The sequence below is a fragment of the Bidens hawaiensis genome, unplaced genomic scaffold (assembly GCF_021521415.1).
Source record: "Bidens hawaiensis isolate Kalapana, Puna unplaced genomic scaffold, B.hawaiensis_p1.1 tig00074049_1, whole genome shotgun sequence".
Lineage (NCBI taxonomy): Eukaryota > Viridiplantae > Streptophyta > Magnoliopsida > Asterales > Asteraceae > Bidens > Bidens hawaiensis.
In genome coordinates, this window is record NW_027502863.1 from 29,592 (window position 1) to 47,724 (window position 18,133).

The following is an 18,133-nucleotide window of genomic DNA, read 5'->3' on the forward strand; positions in this document are numbered from 1 at the left end:
ATGTGAAGTTTGGGGATGGATCTTGTGTTGAGATTGAGGGCAGGGGGTCAATTGTGTTGGAAGGGAAAAACAATGAGCAAAGAGTTCTTACAGATGTGTACTATATTCCTCAATTGAAGAATAATATCTTGAGCCTTGGGCAGGCAACTGAGAGTGGATGTGAAATAAGGATGAAAGATGAGTTCTTGTGGTTGTATGAGAGAAATGGGAAACTTCTTATGAAAGTCCAAAGATCACCAAACAGGTTGTATAAGATAAATAAGAGGATTGGTACACCAATGTGCTTTCATGCAAATCTTGATAATTCACATTGGTTATGGCATGGGCGCCTAGGACATGTGAGTTTTGAGTCATTGAGAGAGATGACTAGCAAGAATTTGGTAAAAGGAGTCCCTGTGATCAGTCACCCAACACAGATTTGTGAAGCTTCTTTGGTTGGAAAGCAAACTAGGCAACCATTCCCTGTTAAATCCACATACAAGGCTGAGTTGCCTTTGAAGCTGGTATCAATGGAATTGTGTGGTCCAATCACTCCAACAACTCAGGCTGGAAATAGGTATTTTATGCTTTTAGTAGATGATTGTACCAAGTTCATGTGGTGTTATATGTTGAAAAGTAAGGACCAGGCATTTGAAACCTTTAAGAGGTTTAAGTTGAAGGTTGAAAGTGAGTATGACTTTAGTATCAAGGTTGTAAGGTCTGATAGAGGGGGGGGGGGAGTTTATCTCATATGAGTTTGGTCGGTTTTGTGAGAAAGAAGGTATCACAAGGCTGCTCACAGCACCATACTCTCCTCAACAAAATGGAGCCGTAGAGAGGAGAAATAGGTCCATTTTGAATATGACCAGAAGTATTCTTAAGGCAATGAAAATTCCACAAGAATTTTGGGTAGAAAGTGTAAGGCATTCTGTTTATCTCCAAAACAGATTGATCACTAAGAGTTTAAAAGGATGTACTCCTTACGAGGCTTTGAAGGGTAGAAAGCCGAATTTGCAACACTTAAGAATTTTTGGTTGTGTGGGTCGTGTGAAACTGATACAACCTGGTATGAAGAAGTTGGATGACAAAAGTGCACCTATGGTATACTTAGGGGTTGAAGAGGGATCTAAAGCCTATAGAATGTATGATCCTGTCAAGAAAAGGATTGTTGTGAGTAGAGATGTTCATTTTGAAGAAAAGAGAAGTTGGGACTGGTCAGACTATTTGAAAGAGTTTAGTAATGATGATAGTGGTTGGGTAGAGTTTCATGTACATGATGATTTTATGCAAGAAGAAGACATGGAAAATGTTGATAATGAAACAAGTCCAGTCACAGAGTTTGAGGAAGGTGAGTCTTCGAACAGTCAAAGTCAAAATCAGGTTGTAACAAACGATTCTGAGCAGTTTGCACTAAGAAGGTCTACTCGAACTTCTACTCCACCAAATAGGCTTAATGATTTTGTCTTGGATGGTAGTGTGAAATATGGTGTGGGAAGACAAGAAGAGATCAACTTTATAGAGTTGCTTATTGCTCAAGAAGGAGAACCATTCTCTTATCAAGAAGCTGTTAAAGAGAAGGTTTGGAGAAATGCAATGGATGAGGAGATTCATGCTATAAAAAAAATAAGACTTAGGTCTTAGTTGAACCGCCATTGGAGTGTAATCCAATAGTATTAAAATGGTATATAAGATTAAGAAGGATGCTTTTGGAAGGGTTACTAAGTACAAGGCCAGATTGGTTGCTAAAAGGTACGTGCAACAGTTGGGGATAGATTTTAAAGAAGCTTTTGCTCCCGTAGCAAGGATTGAAACAATTAGACTGATATTGTCTATGTCAGCTAAAATGGGTTGGGATGTTTATCACATGGATGTGAAAGCAGCCTTTCTACATGGGGAGTTAAAGGAAAGGGTCTATGTTAAACAACCAGAAGGATATGAAAGGAAAGGGTTGGAGCATAAGGTGTTTAAACTGTCGAAGGCTTTGTCTGGCTTGAGACAAGCACCTAGAGCATGGAACATCAAACTTGATGCTGTATTGAAAGAATTTGGATTCAAAAGGTGTCAACATGAGCAAGCAGTGTATGTTAAGTCTAAAGGTAATTCACTCTTAATAGTTGGAGTGTATGTAGATGATTTACTAGTAACCGGAAGTAGTTTGCAAGATGTTGAAAGTTTTAAACAGCAAATGAAAAACAAGTTTGAAATGACAGATCTTGGTCTGTTGTGTTACTATTTGGGTATAGAAGTGGCTCAAAAGAAAGAAGGAATTTTGGTTAAACAATCTGCATATGCATCAAAGATTGTAAAGTTGGCTGGTTTGGAAGATAGTAATGAAACAAAGACTCCAATGGAACATGGCTTAAAGTTATACAAGACTGAAGGAGGTGAAGATGTTGATCCAACCTCTTATAGAAAAATTGTGGGTTCGTTGAGGTATTTGACAAATACCTGACCAGATTTGAGCTTTGCAGTAGGATATCTTAGCAGGTTTATACAATGTCCTAAAGAAGATCATTTAAAGGCTGTTAAGCATTTGGTTAGATACATAAAAGGTACTCTTCATTATGGTGTTATGTACAAAAGAACACAAGAAGGAGGTCTTATTGGGTATAGTGACAATAATCATTTGACTGACAATGATGATGGAAAGAGTACTTCAGGGAATGTATTTTACTATAATGGTTCATTAATTTCTTGGAGTTCACAAAAGCAACAAACTGTTGCTTTATCATCATGTGAGGCCGAGTTCATGGCTGCAGCATCAGCGGCTTGTCAAGCTTTGTGGTTGCAAGGGTTAATTGAAGAAATAACAGGTAAAAGACAAGAAGCAGTGGTCTTGTTTGTTGATAATAAGTTTGCAATTGCATTGATGAAAAACCCTGTTTTTCATGGAAGATCTAAACATATCAACACTAGGTACCATTTTATTAGAGAATGTATTGAAGATGGTAAAATTATAGTTGAATTTGTTAGAGGAGATATGCAGCTAGCAGACATATTGACAAAAGCACTTCCAAAGTTGAAATTTGCAGAAATGAGGCTTATGATTGGAGTTGCAGAGCATAAAGGGTAAATTTGGAATTAGAGGGGAGATTGTTAGAGGTCAAAGGGCTATTCTGATATAATTCCAAATATTAGGGACCAAGTTGTAACTAGTTAGTTTTATCGTTTATTTGTCCCGTATAAAAGAGGGATTAGGTCAGATTAGATAACTAATTTTGTTTTGTTTATCTTCTTGTATTCTGTTCAGTTCAATCACTTAATAAGATTTTCTCTTTCGTGTTCTTGATTCTGGTACCGTATTTCACCATCCACTTTGTTTTACAAAAAAATTCAACCGAAGTATTATATTTTTTAAAGGTATCTTTTGCCGACACCTACAACTTATAATCGCTAAACATTATGTTAGAATTTGGCTTGTTAGGCTTAAAAGCCTAGTGAGTTTGTGTTTTACATTTTATTATGTTTGGTATAACCAACTCTATATAAAGGTGCTTATAAAGTAGTGGTAAATGACATAAAAGAAATATGAATAAAATATCAAATAAAAAACAATTAAAGAAATGACATTTAAGTAATTGTGTTTAACAAAAGTTGCGCCTGTTTTATAAATATTATTTAAAGTAGTTTATTCTCTTTAAAAAAATTTCTAAAAACTATCCAACAATTAAAGTTTTTCTATCAAATGAAAGATTTTTACATGCTATTATGTATTTTATTTTAGTTATAATCACAATTGTTGTGGTCATATATCATTATCATTATTTAAAATCAGGGTCCTACTCGGACCTGCCCTTTTTGTGACTCAAGGACGAAAACAGAAGATCATGTTTTTAAAGGCTGTTCATGATCGTGTGAGATCACTGTTGGTGTAAAGTTCAGCCGATTTTCAGGTTCTTGATAACAGACAGTTTGGAGGTATACAATCAAGTGGGGTTGAGGGAAAAAGGAAGTGTTTCAAGGTCTTGTGGTCATAGTTTGCTGGAGCATATGGAAAACGAGAAATGAAAAAATCTTTACAAGGAAAGAGGGTAACATTGAATAAATTATTAGAGAAATCAAAGCACTCAGCTTTCTTTGGTACTGGTACAACCATAGATCTAAAAGGTAATCGGTTGATTGACCAAACTGGTGTAAATTTATTTTATTGTAATCGGGTGGTTTTTGGTGGGTGGGTGGTGTGTCTCCGGCTTGTGAAGGGTGCCCTGTTTTAGGTGTTTTTGCGTTTGAGCAAATGATCACCCGGATCCGTCATACCATTATACTTTCCCAAGTTGGTAGGAATTTTTACATTAACAGGGAATGGAGCTGTAGCAATGAACGAAACAAATTTTGACTTCACCCGCAAATACCGCGGGACGATAAGGCTTTGTAAAATCTTCTTCCGCATCGCTACAGTACTCAGTATGCCTGACCATCGCACGCGGGCGACTAGTCTCTTCCCTTCCATAAATCTGACTGTCATCGATAAAGTAACTAGCCTCATTATGACGGTATGTAGGATCTCATTGACTCCTCAAAGCATTACTCTGATCTTACTCAATTATGCGGGAAGATTCATGCATAACCAGACGACCTCTATCACAAGTCACAACTTCGTTCTCCAACTTCTTCCTCAGAATACACCTCGGTCCTAACATTCTCCCGCATCTGACTCCGAAGTACTGTTGAAGGAGTATATGGAGATCTCGACGGAGCATCTTCATAAGTTAGAGTCCTTGAACGGACCCTTTCCTCCAGCAGCATACGTTCGTACTCAGAGATAATTTTTTCTTGTTGCAACTGTAACCATTCTTCTGGAGACTGGAATTTCTCAGATCTAAGGACTTGACGATGAGATCACGTCGAAGGAGAATTGCCAGATCTGGATTCTAATGAATCCTATGAGTCTCCATTGTCACAAGTCCCAGATCACCAGGAGTTGGATCCGTAGGTGCCACAAGTCCGGCAAGTCGCTTTGTTACCACCGGAGTTTCCATCAGACCTTGCTGAGACAGACTCATACCACAAAAACAACCGACAACAGTAAATTTCTAGCAAAAACACGGATGGCGCCAATGAAGAGGCACAAAGCTAAACCTGGGTAGGCTAAATCAATGGTTCCACATAATACAGGTCAAACAATAAGTAACTCAGCAGTACGAATAACAATTCAACAAGTCTGGTGACGGAAACCTGCAAAACAGAACCCCGTGAGCTCGTTACAGGAAGGACAAGAGTAGGGGTCTTCCCATAATCACCCTCTGGCGTGAGAATAAGTACAGTTCTTATAGACAAAGTACTTTAAGTGATTGATGTAATATGTGAAGTGTGAATGAATATCTCATGATGATGGAGATGGTATTTATAGCCAGTGGTTAGAAAATATTATTGGTACAGCTGTCATCTTCTAGAAGATGCTCTTTGTAAATTGGACACGTGTCCGCATATAATACGACGAGACAACTGGCCATGTGCCCGGTTATAACAACCTTGCCAACTATCTTCCCCCAATTGGCTTCTACATAACGTGTTTTCCAAGGGAGAATCTTCGCTTAAATCTTCTAGAAATAAGTTAGTTACAACTGATATGCTGACATCACTCTTCTGTCATCTTCGCGTGTAATGGGAATGTCTTGAGGATGACCTCTGAGAGAGTTTTAAGTAACCCGCGGATAGTCTCTGGAGTGTTTAATTAATCTTCCTCTGACTTAAGTAATGCGGGTGATGTGAATGTTCTGCGGGTGACTTCTGAGGAAGCCCTGAATGACCCGCGAATGATCCTTTATGGGTATTTGGATCTTTTCACTACCTTATCTCTATAGCTTGTTTGTTTATAAAAGTCTATAGTTCGGAAAACAATATTTTAAAATTAGTAAAATGGTAACTTCAATTATAGTTATAATTTTACTTTATCTATCTATTCTAATAAAAGACTACCTATTTTTGCCACTTGTCATTCTCATAGCTCTCCCCACCGCTGTTTCAACTTATTTCAATATATGGTCCTTATCTTTTAAGCCCTAAGACATTTCAATATATGAATTCAAGTTTGTTTTTATTAAATGTAAATCTTAATTGATTCATTCATTAACACTAATGGTGAAATAAGAAGATAAGGAAATATTAAAATTGAAGTTGTAGGTTTGTTAGAAAAAAAAATTGAAAGTCACATGTAATTGCAAATTAAAGAAAATAAATGTGCATCATTGTTGAAGAATTTGAATTTTTTTTGATAAATTATAAATTATTTTTAAACTAAGATTTGAGCAACAGTGCATAATATTTTATATAAGATTGGTTTCAAATTTGGATTTAAAAATTTTCTCATATGCATTTGAACTCGGGAAAATGTGTATTTTATTAATTTTCTCCAAACATCTTATATAAATATTTCAAACATGAAGAATACATATTATATATATCTTGGTGTTTAACATTAAATTATTGAAGTAGAATATCATAATTATAATCCATATACCGATTTACTATATGAAGTGTATGTCCTTTATTTATATGACTTTTTTGTATAGTATAAATGGTTTTAGCAATAATAAAATCAATATTTAGTTTTCAATATTTTCTTTTATAATTCAGACAAAAATGCTTCGGAAACATATATTCACACTAATTTAAAAAAAATAGTTAATCCGGTTAAAAGTCATTTGCCATGCTTCCATAAAAATCCGAAATCTTTGTTTTTTTTCCTATAAGTTGTTCATATATATATATATATATATATATATATATATATATATATATATATATATCGATTAATAAAATATTCCAACAATTCTCATAATATTAACTAATAACACATGATTAGTATTCAAAATTTAACCATTCCTTATCTAATACTTTCAACTATTATAAATAAGAATCACTACATTCACTTTATGCAACTTAAAATCTTCTAATATTCTGGTAACTCAGAATAATCATTGTTATTTGAACATGACTTTAAGGCCAATATGTCTTTGTCATTTTCCACTAATATGAAATGAAAAAAATCATTATGTTATGTTTTAATTTCCGGTTTTATATGTTGCTTGATTATACAATTGTTTATTGTAAAATATAAAATCAAGTAAAAATTTGTCATACATAGAATATTAATGACACCAAATTTATCATGATCAATCAATTTCAAATTCTAAGATTATAAAATAAATTTCAAATTCTAAGTTTATATGGATGACCATACCATCAAAGTTAAGGTAATATGGTTTTTTGGTAATCATATTTTTGGGATAAATATGAGCATATGATCTCAAATGACATTATATTAATTGATTAAAAGTTATGATATATTTAACGTGTATGAATATTTTTTGTTAGTTTCATGGATATGTTATCCGTTATCTAGGGTTGGTATGTACTTGAAGAATGTTATTTGTCACACTGAAAACTATACGTGGCTATATCAAGAGTTATAAGCATACCTATATGTTACCTTATCAAGAGTTACCAGCATGCATGGACTAAAGATTTTGATTTGTGATAAACAATGTATACCAACATATACAATCACAAATCACAAATGTAGTGTACAAGAAAGATTTTGCTTATTCGGAACATATTTTTGTAATCTTAGTTATGTAATTTATGTAAATTTAATGTAAATTGTAACTATATAAAAATATATGATCATTTTATTAACTATATTTCACTTAATGATTAAAGTTTAAAATTTTCATCAATTAGACTATACGCTATGGTGCGTCGTTGGCCCCCTTTTTTGGGCGCGGTGGGCTCCGGACACCATTGTGGGGGTGCCGTTAGCCCAGGGGCGCCGATGGAGAGATCGTTCAAACGGCCGGCGCAGAAGATGAATTATGTGGGACCCTCCCCTTTCCAACGGCTATTTTTTTGGACCGTTTGAGATATATGTGTGTATACATACTTACATACATACATACATACATACATACATACATACAGACATACATACATACATACATACATACATACATACATACATACATACATATATATATATATATATAAATATCAAACTAAACCATAAAATCTCAATTTTTATAATTTTCTCCCAAAAATGTCTTCCGATTCGTCTTCGACACCCGACTACTACCCTGATCCCGACACTATTTCAGACTCCGATTCAGGGGATGAGGTAATATTTAGTGCTATTTTAGATGCTGCCAGAGTCTTAGTCGAGCATTGAGAAAGTTCACAACCGCTAACAAGACGTCCTCATCGACAACGGGATCGTGTCGGTGCTCATGAAAGGTTGATGCAAGATTATTTTTCGCCGGACGCGACTTTTGATGCGAAACAATTCCGGCGGGCGTTTTCAGATGACTCGCCAACTTTTTTTACAAATTGTTGGTGATTTAGAAGGCGATTATGATTTTTTCCAACAACGGGATGAAGCGAGAGGTAGGCCCAGTTATTCTCCATTGCAAAAATGCACGGCGGCAATTCGTCAACTTGCGTACGGGACCACGAGCGACGCCATGGAAGAGTATTTACAAATGTCGGAGAAAATGGCTCATTAAGCCCTTCACATGTTCTGCGAATGTGAGTATTATCATTTTTTAATATGTATTTATAAATCCTCTCATTTTAAATGCAAAGTTAATAAACTGACATTAAAAATTTAATATTAGGTATTCCTTAACTATATCATAAAAAATAATTGAGGAAATCGACTCTAGCCGACATACAAATAATATACGAGATGCATGAACAGAGGCACGATTTTCCTGGGATGCTTGGTAGTCTTGATTGCACACATTGGGCTTGGGAAGCTTGCCCAGTTGCTTGGCAAGGTCAATATCATCAGGGTGATCATGATAGACCAACGGTTATCCTTGAGGCTGATGCATCATTTGATCTTTGGATATGGCATGCTTTCTTTGGGATGCCCGATGCAAACAATGATATAGCTGTGATAAATGTGTCTCCTCTTTTCGACCGTCTCATAAACGGGGTTGGACCCGACACCTCATTTTCCACTAATGGTGTCAACTACGAATACTGATATTATTTAGTCGATGGCATTTATCCGGATTGGGCAACGTTGGTTCATAGCTTTACGTGCCCGACTGATGATAAACGAAAATATTACAAGAAAAAACACGAGTCGGCCAGAAAGGACATCGAAAGGGCATTCGGGGTATTAAAGAAACGTTGGTCTATAATTAGACATCCGGCTCGTATTCTGCACATGGATAAGTTAAGAAATGTAATGTACACTTGTATTATCTTGCATAATATGATACTGGAGGACTCGGGTAGAGCAATATGTCAAGGCGAGTACGACGATGCGCCGGATCCAATGACAACACTAAACGAAGATGAGAGATTTGCTATTTTATTAAGAACACGAAAAAAAGAAACGAATTTCAGTCTTCGAGCGGATTTGGTTGAACATATTTGGAGAAACAAACAACAAAACGGCGACGCCGACGACTAAAATTAGTTGATTTTTTTATGTATATGTTTTTAATTTTAATTTAGTTTGTATTTGATAATTATTGTATTTAATAAATTTGTTAGTTTATTAAAATAAAAAAAAATTAAGAGGCTTTGAAGCCCCCTCACCATTCAGGGGCATCTTTGGGGTGGGGCTTTGAAGCCCCCAGTGCACATGTGGCGCTGAGGTGGCACTGGGGAGGGGCTTCGAAGCCCCTCACCATAGCGAATAGTCTTAGGGGTGGTGGAAATCTCCTCACACACCTCACCCAATCAAATTGTGTCACATCACCAACCCCAAATCCATCACATTTTGATGGAATTTGGTAGGGGTGGTGGTGTGGTGTGGTGTGATAAGAATATATTTTTTTTTTGCAACTTAAAAAATTAAAACAATATTTTACTAGAACTTAAAAAATAAAAAAAATAGTTTACTAGAACATAATTCAACTTACAAATTAGAATTAAAAATAAAAGTTACAATAAATGTCTACTTCTCGTCTGAATCCGGAAATTCCAAACCTAAGGAACCTATAAGCTCAACTAGATCCCATCTCAACCGATGATGAATATCTTCATCCCGCAAGTCTAATTGGACATCATCGGGAACGGGAACTTGAGTAGGAGGATCCGGTACCCACTCTGGAGAAATTGCATTTCCATCTTCTTTTATTAACATATTGTGTAATATGATGCATGCATACACGTAGCTAGAGATCGTGGTTTTTATTGCACGAACCAGTCGACTAACTATGCACCATCTACCCTTTAAAACACCGAAAGCTCTCTCGACATCTTTTCTTTCCGATTCTTGCAATTTCTTGAACGCCTTTTCATTGCTCTCGACAGGAAACGAAAAGACTTTCACAAAAACAGACCATTGCGGGTAGATACCATCGACAAGATAGTAGCCACGTCTGTAATATCTCCCGTTGACAAAATATGAACAGAAAGGTGCGGTACCATTTGTTACGCTCTGAAACAATGGTGATGTGTACAGAACAGTGATGTCGTTGTTTGAGCCGGGAACACCAAAATAAGAATGCCAAAACCATAAATCATTTGCGCAACCGCTTATAGTGAGATGGTCGGTCGTTTGATATCACCCCTAACATACACCCCTCGCAACTCCCCTGGATTTGGTTGAGAGTGTTTTGAGTTGGATTTGGTTTATGTTTTGGTTTTATATTGTTTTTTTTATTTAACCCCCCCCCCAAACGGCTCCCTCCCCAACGGTCAAATTATCTCGATAAACACCCATCACTTGCGTGATGGCTATCACGCAACCAACCCCCGTCACGCGTGAGCAATGACCGGCGGCGGTGTGAGGAGCTCCCATCACACGATGGGAGCTCCTCACGCAGTGCCCCGCCCCCTCTTACCTGTGTAATACATGGGCCTCAAGCTAGTATCTTATAATTAATTAAGTGATGTATTAACTATTATGCTCCTAAGTGATATCCGACGTGTAAATAACGTGTTTTTCGACTTGGTGTCGAGAGTTCAGCACAACCTAACTAATTAAAATAAACATGTTTGACCATCTATTAATATTCATATACTTCGTCTAATTAATAATATATGTCCTCTAAAAGTCATCATATTAATCATGTTCTTATTGATTTTTGTAGGCTTATAAAACTACATTAGGAGATTATCAACATGTCTATGAAATCAGTTGCTCACTTTCCATTATGTTATTAACTAAATAAGTGTAGATTTACATTTGTTTCTCAAAGAATAATAGCTGAGCCTGTTTTACTATCTTGTATTTGCTTATTCTATATTATAAAACATACACATAGAGCAATGTTATGTACTCAACATACGAGATAGATAAAAGAAAAAAATAAAAATATACGACACTTAAAATTGACAACCAATATGTACAAGTTGCTATTGAGAATCTTATAAATGTTTTTTCCAGAGAGTTTTAAGTAATTAAATGTGTTGGCTTAATTGATGTTTAGCCTGAGAAAAAAGTTCAAGATGTAAGTTAGAGGGTGTAAAGTTCAAGTAGTTTCAACTAGTTGGTTGTAGCTTAATGTGGGTTTAAGGTCTTTAATGAGTTTCTAAATGACCAAAGGGTTATTTAGAGTTCATGATAACTAAGTTAACAATATAAATACATAATCAAGTCTAGGGTTATGAATTGAGAGTTGTAATAGAGGTTTTTGAGTTATAATTCATGTTTAAAGTGTTTTGTTTGATCTCAATGCTAAGATTATTCAAGCTATATCAAAAGAATTAACACAAACATATGACACAAAACTCATCAAGAATTTAAATCAAGGTTTTAACAAATTTCAAGTTCAACCAAGAACAAAAATAAAAATGTTGAATTCCTACCATACCATAGAAATGAACACATAAGAATGAATAAAAACATCAACTACAAATCAAAATCAAAAGCTAAACTCAATCGAATCGAATCTAATCAAATCGGATCTCACTCGAGTAGAACTTATCACTTCAAGTATATAAACACTCATTCCCAGTAGAATGGAAGTGTTTGAGGAGCACCACTATCACGCGATGCATGATGATGATTACGACTATGATGACGATCCATAATCGACTCCAGACCACCATAACCCGCACCATGGTCCAATGGGTTAGGTGTTGCAGTAAATGAGTTAGGTTGGTGCATCACATGGCTCAAAGTTGTACATGATGTTTGTGATGGTGATGATGACAGAAGAGAGAGAGCACAGTCCGATGGCACCACCGGCTGCACCACCTGAGCCGGTGGCGAGTACCCGTCACAGAACAGCTTATCATAGCTGTTATTATTATTATTATTATTACCTTCAAAACTTATAAGTTGCTGGTGACAGGCTTTTGGCGGTGACGATTGGTGGTTTAGTCTAAGGTGTGAACCCGAACAGTTGTTATCAAAAAGGCTGAATTGCTGCTTCCCGGTTACATTTTTGGAGCCCGAAGATGATGATTCTGGATATGCGTTTTGTCTGTGGGCCCGGGTTGAGTATGTGGGTTCGGATTCACAGTTGACCATGCCCGTCCATAGTGGGTTCGTGAGAGTTGTGGTTTGGTATACGTGTGGACTTGCAAATTGAAACATTGTTGTACCTAAAATAAGCCAAAATGATTGTTAATACACGTAAATTATCTTCATCAGCCCGTTATGAATAACGGGTCACTTTGGTAGTCAAAAGGGTTGAAAGTCGCTCAATTGCCCAAAAGTCTATTTTTTAATGCATACAACCTACTAGGTGTGTGCATGAAATAACCGACCCCCGAACCGAAGTAACTGATAGCCAACCCAAAACCAACGGTTTGGTTTTGTGTTTTTTGTAGAATCCAAATTTCCAGTTCGAGTTCTGGCGGGTTAAGTAGTACCAAAAACTAAAAAAATTGGAACCGACATTTATAACCGAATCAAACCCGTGAAAACCGAAAAAAACTGACTTTTACTATTGAACATACGAATTATGATTTTTTTTTAAGTAATTTATGAGAAACTAATAAATGGTATAGTTAAAAAATTTTAGACCTAAATGTCTATAATCAGTTAGTCAATAACTAAAAAAAAACTTGGTCCAAAATTTCCAGGCCTAGTTTCATTATCTTGTGCCATATTTTTGGTCGCAAGGATTTCAAGCCCAACAAATGGCAAAACTGAAGAAACCGAACCCGTTGTGAACACCGAAAGAACCAAAGTCAACTTTTGTTTTGGCTCGTTTGGAGTCTAAACCGACCGATGCGCCCCCCCCCCCCCCCCCCCCCACAACTGACCAACTACTTTAATCACAACTCACTAATTAATTTCAAAGTAATTTAAGAAGGACAAGAAGGTGATTACAGATCAAATGACCTGACACGTTTCGACACATAACAAAAATGACCTATTACCCGATCCACCCGTAAATAAATTTTGAAACGAACCTTGGTGAGTGGAGAAAAGACCTGCAGCACGTGCAGTATCGGGCTGAGGCTTTCTTCTCCTACGGTTATGTCCATCAAGACGTTTTCTGCAGCTTCGTTTTCCTTCATCAAATTCTTCTAGTGAATGAAATCTACAAAATAAGTTACAAGTTTTAGTACAATAAAGACTCCACAGTTGACTTTTAATAGTCAAATTAGATACTTTCATGCTAAAATCAATTAAATACTAACAACATGAATTGAGCATTGTGTTTAAATCAAGAAAGAAAGAGAAAATGTTCGTGGAAGCACTAACAATGACAATTTTTTATTTTATATTTATTTACATTATAGAACATAACCTTTTGAAGTACACTGGACCACATACTTCCACCATGAAAGTTAAAAAAAATAAACATTCAGGTGATCCAAACAAAATGCTAAAGATTTACAATCTTGATTTACCAAAATAACTACTATCTTGATTTCAAAATCAAATATGAAGAAACTACAATTAGAGTAAAGTAACAATATTGAAAACCTCAATTTGAACAACTTATGCTTATAAATAATCAGCTTATTGCAAACAACTTATTCAGGTTAAGGATAAATTGTAATTCTTGAAATTGGCACTCTCAAATTGCTTATTAAAAACACATCATTTCACCAAATAAAAATCGGTTTTCGGTTCCAAAACGTGCATCCAAACACTCCTAAACAAGAATCATAAGAACCAAACCAAGAACAATATACACACAAGTTGAAACAATGGAAAGCCATACCGACTACACTGCTGGCAAAACCGCTGCTTGTGACCATTGATAGAAACCTCTGGAGTCTTTGAATGAACTTCACAAACCTTATGGCGCCTGTGATACTCTTTGCATTGACCAAGGTCAGCTTTACACCCATCCACAAGACAATTAGCCCCCTGAACATTATTAACGGGCCTGGCCCGCTTCGAGGAACCCGAAGGAGATAAAGCCATCTTTGATGATGCAGGTTTCAGGTTTAAACCTGAATCAATCACTTGACCAAGCTTTAAATCCACAGAAAAGTTCAAACTACTTGACCCGTTGTTACCCGAATCGATATTTGGCATGGACCCGTGTTCGAATTCGGCAAAATCCCAAGAGGGTATCTTCAAATTCCAGTCCATAATCACTTTCAAAGACTTTATCTTTTATAATCTTTTGACCCACCCTTGGCTTTTCAATCAATTAAGATGGTAATTTTTTTTCTTTTGATTTTGAAGTTCTGAAATCAAGAACAAACAAAGACCCTAGTGAGCTTATGACATGGGTTTTGAATAACTGTTTTTTTTTTCAACTGTCAATTTCTAAAAGAAACCAAGAAAAAAACAGAACAGAATAGAATAGAATGAATATTAATTAAATGGTTTTAAGTAGAAAAAAAGCATTCAGAGTCCTTAAAATAAGGGTTACAAAGAGAAAACAATACACCCAATGTGGAAAGGAAATAAAAACTACTAGACTAAGTAGAAGTAGAGGTAGATTGATACATGATGGTTGATAACAAACATTTCAAGTAGCTAGCTTTCCAATATAAGAACATTTTAGAGAGAGAGAGAAGGTACTTACAGTAGTAGTAGAGAGAGAAAGAGAGTGGCTGCTTTACAGCCTTTCAAAGTCTGTCATGGAATCCATGTAAAAGAAAGAAATAGAAATGGGTAAGGCTGGAGGGGTGTGGGGGCTCTATTGGGGGTTTTAGTGGGGGCTCCAACCAATAATAATTATAACGTGTGGCAGAGAGAGAAACTGGATACGGGAGGTGTTGGAGCCCCCGTTGGAGCCCCTGGCCCTGGTGTGGAGGGGCTCCAGCAGGGCTCCAGCGAATTTTTTTTTTATTTTTTTATAAATATATTCAAACAACGTATTATTAAAAAAACTTATAAATATCTAAAAATAAAATAAAAATTAAAGTACTAAAAAAACATTATTCGTATTCTTCGGCTTGGTCTTCTTCGATCAACCTCTTTCGGATACGTTCCTTTTGCTTTTCCATTAGCATTTGATCGACCGGATTTAGGTTACTGAAGTCTCTAGTAAGGAAGTCCAAATCTCTCATTCGACTTTTTTCCTTTTTGTCATTAGAGACCACCTCCATGGTTTTGTTGAATTATTGAGGGATTCAACAAGATTGGCGATGTTTACGGCTTCCCCCTCAGCCGGTTTTTTTCCCCTTGGCGTCCCTTCCCAATGGCCGCCTCCTCGGCGGTGAAGACGTTTCCTCCCCCGCCATGTTTAGGTCGAATCCAACGCGGCAATCCGACCCGGTTGAAGTGCTATACGCTCCAGACGAACTAGTTTTAGTCCGTTTCGGCCGTACTTCGCATCAACGTCGGCGCCACCAGCTCAACCCACTTGGAACACCTTTCAACTTCTCCCACAACTTTAAAATCGGTCCCACGTCTTCACCATCCCATACCTCCGCAAACACTCCTGCTTCCACTCTTCGACCATGAAATTGAAAACCGCCAAATCATCACTGCCACTTGGTCTCATACGACCGCTGTTCCTGTTGAAAAGATTAGTAAACAAGCCGACAAATTTTCTGATTTCGGACCACTGACCCGAAATCATATCGGCGTTTCGCTCTGTACTCCCAACGAGCGTATAGAACGTCTCCCTAACCTTTGTCCAAAAAATCTTGCTCTTTTGGTAGTCGGCTGCAAAATGAATAAATAAATTAGATTTCCATTTAACTTTTTTATTTAACTTTTTTATTAAAAATCATTTTTAAAAACGTTTTAAACAATTACCGCAACGCTGATCCTCAGAAATGACTATCCAAGCCCGACACAAGGCTTCCTTCTCATCCGATGACCACGGAGTGGCTTTCCGTTTCGTCCTCGGAGTCGAAGCCGGTCCCGACCCGTCCGTTGCAAGTTGTTTTTTCCGGTGGACGCGTCTTTTTGGTCCCGTAGCTTCACGGTGTTATTCTTGTGTCTCCGGAACAAAAAAGTTAGGAGACGGTTGTGTGTTGGATGGTTGAAAAGCCGGATGATTCTTGCGGCTCAGAATAAAACATCGGTTGGTGCGGTGACGACCATAAATCGTCGTAAATATAATCTGAATCAAGGTTTGGGTACCAATTTCCAGCCATTTTTTTAAAAAAAGTTGGGAAGATGAGTTGATTTTGGGTGAATGTTTGAAGTTGTGGTGATTGATAGGGGTGAAATGGGGTATTATATAGGAAAAGAAAACGTTTTTTTTTTTATTTAAATAAGAGCCCAACGGCTCTTTATATAAACCAACGGCTCTTTGCACACTCCCCTATGCCACTTTACCTCTCTCTTCTGCCGCTAACCCCATCACGCCTGCATGTTTTTTCGCGTTAGCGCCCCGTTAGCGTCCCCGCTAGAGCCCCGGTGGTGTGGTTGTTAGCGCCTGGGGGCGCGAACGGAGGGGCTTCTAGCGCCCCTGTTGAAGCCCCACACCCCTCAGCCTAATAAAAAGGGAAAAAAAAAACCACAAAAAAGTTAGAGATGGGTGTAGGATAAGAACCTGTGCTGGTTCACGTCACTCAGCCAGGCATTTTATCAAATATCAAACACCTTCAACAAAAGGAATAATATTTATTTATATTTATACTAGATTAATTAATAATATCATTGGAACTTGAAACACAGTTGTGGGAATTAGGTACTAAATTAAGAAAACTCTAACTTAACTTTAAAAAGATGGATTATTATTATTAATAAGAAACATACATATATAATTTAGTTTTGAAATGAATGGTGGAGCTATAGGTGGGTCAGGGGTGTATGTGGTATAATGTTGTTTCTTTATTGAGGGTGGGTTCAGTGGAGTTTGATAAAGGAGGATGACAGGGACAAGGTGTCTCATGGAAAAGTTAAAACAAAGTTTTCAAGTACAAATTACAATGAAGGGAAGAAGGAAGGAAAGAAAAAAGTCCTTGATTTGTTTCTTGTAATCTTGTGTTATGTATCACATGTCATGAGCATGTTTTTTGTTTTTGTTGCTTTTTTGCCATCTATTTCTTTCTTTTAACACTATAAACCATATGTTTTTACTTAATTCCTTTTTTATTAAACATATTTCGGTTTAGAGATCGACGCTTACAAGATATGTATTGACAATCCCAGTCTTAATGTGATTGCAAACGTCTTTTGTACCATGTCGCATGCTTGTCGACACCTGTTACTCAATATACACCGTGTTTTGTTGGCATACCCGTTGATGTTGGCAAATGTGTTTATAGTTTTATGTGGTTAAAAATTAATCAATGAATCCCCATTATCCGAAATTCTATTTTAATGTTAATTAAAAAATATTTGAAATATTAAATACTTAACTAATAATAGTTTTAAATTTTAATTATTTAAATTTTAATAACTTTAGGATACTCTTTATATACTCGGGTTTTCATATGGATAAACAAGTACGGGTATAGTACGCATGTAATACCACTAAAAATTTACACATTAGACCACCTCCATTTAAAAAGTGCCCCCACAAGGCCTTGAAACCATCCGTTCTCTATCCTCCTCTACGAAGCGTGGCACTTTGATTGAACTTGGCTTCCTCTCTTATGGATAGTTCATATCCAAGACCGCACCTCCATCTTTGCTCGTCACGTTTGTAGTCTCCCACCCCTCTTTCCTCCATGTATGTCGTATGTGGCTTAAAATTCCCGGTTGCAAATGATCTATATTGGTCCATACGCTGGATATGCTTAAGTCGGATCTAGAATTGGAACCGCGCCTTTTGTAGACTTGGACTGATTCGGGTTTTTTTATTTAAAAAAAATGAAAGTTTTTTTAACCACTAGAATTGGAATACATAACCTTTCATGTAAACTAGAGAAT

At 36.6% G+C, this 18,133-nt stretch overlaps 1 protein-coding gene across 1 annotated transcript; it reads right to left on the reverse strand.

Annotated features, from left to right (window-relative positions):
• Nucleotides 1–11,669: 11,669 nt before the first annotated feature.
• Nucleotides 11,670–14,475, reverse strand: LOC143606288 (squamosa promoter-binding-like protein 13A). The gene is made up of 3 exons (XM_077082103.1): nt 14,064–14,475; nt 13,303–13,433; nt 11,670–12,486 (listed from the first exon to the last, which is right to left on the reverse strand). Exons 1-3 carry the CDS (start codon nt 14,438–14,440, stop codon nt 11,885–11,887), a joined length of 1,110 nt encoding a protein of 369 aa, XP_076938218.1. The 5' UTR covers nt 14,441–14,475; the 3' UTR covers nt 11,670–11,884.
• Nucleotides 14,476–18,133: the final 3,658 nt, after the last annotated feature.

What these genes read in the sequence shown, in the direction of transcription:
- LOC143606288 (XM_077082103.1), bottom strand. Translation starts at nt 14,440, where the DNA reads ATGGACTGGAATTTGAAGATACCCTCTTGGGATTTTGCCGAATTCGAA. An exon ending in TTTTGCCAGCAGTGTAGTCG is followed by an intron (nt 13,434 to 14,063) that starts GTATGGCTTTCC and finishes CTTATTTTGTAG; the next exon opens with ATTTCATTCACTAGAAGAAT. An exon ending in TCTTTTCTCCACTCACCAAG is followed by an intron (nt 12,487 to 13,302) that starts GTTCGTTTCAAA and finishes GGCTTATTTTAG; the next exon opens with GTACAACAATGTTTCAATTT.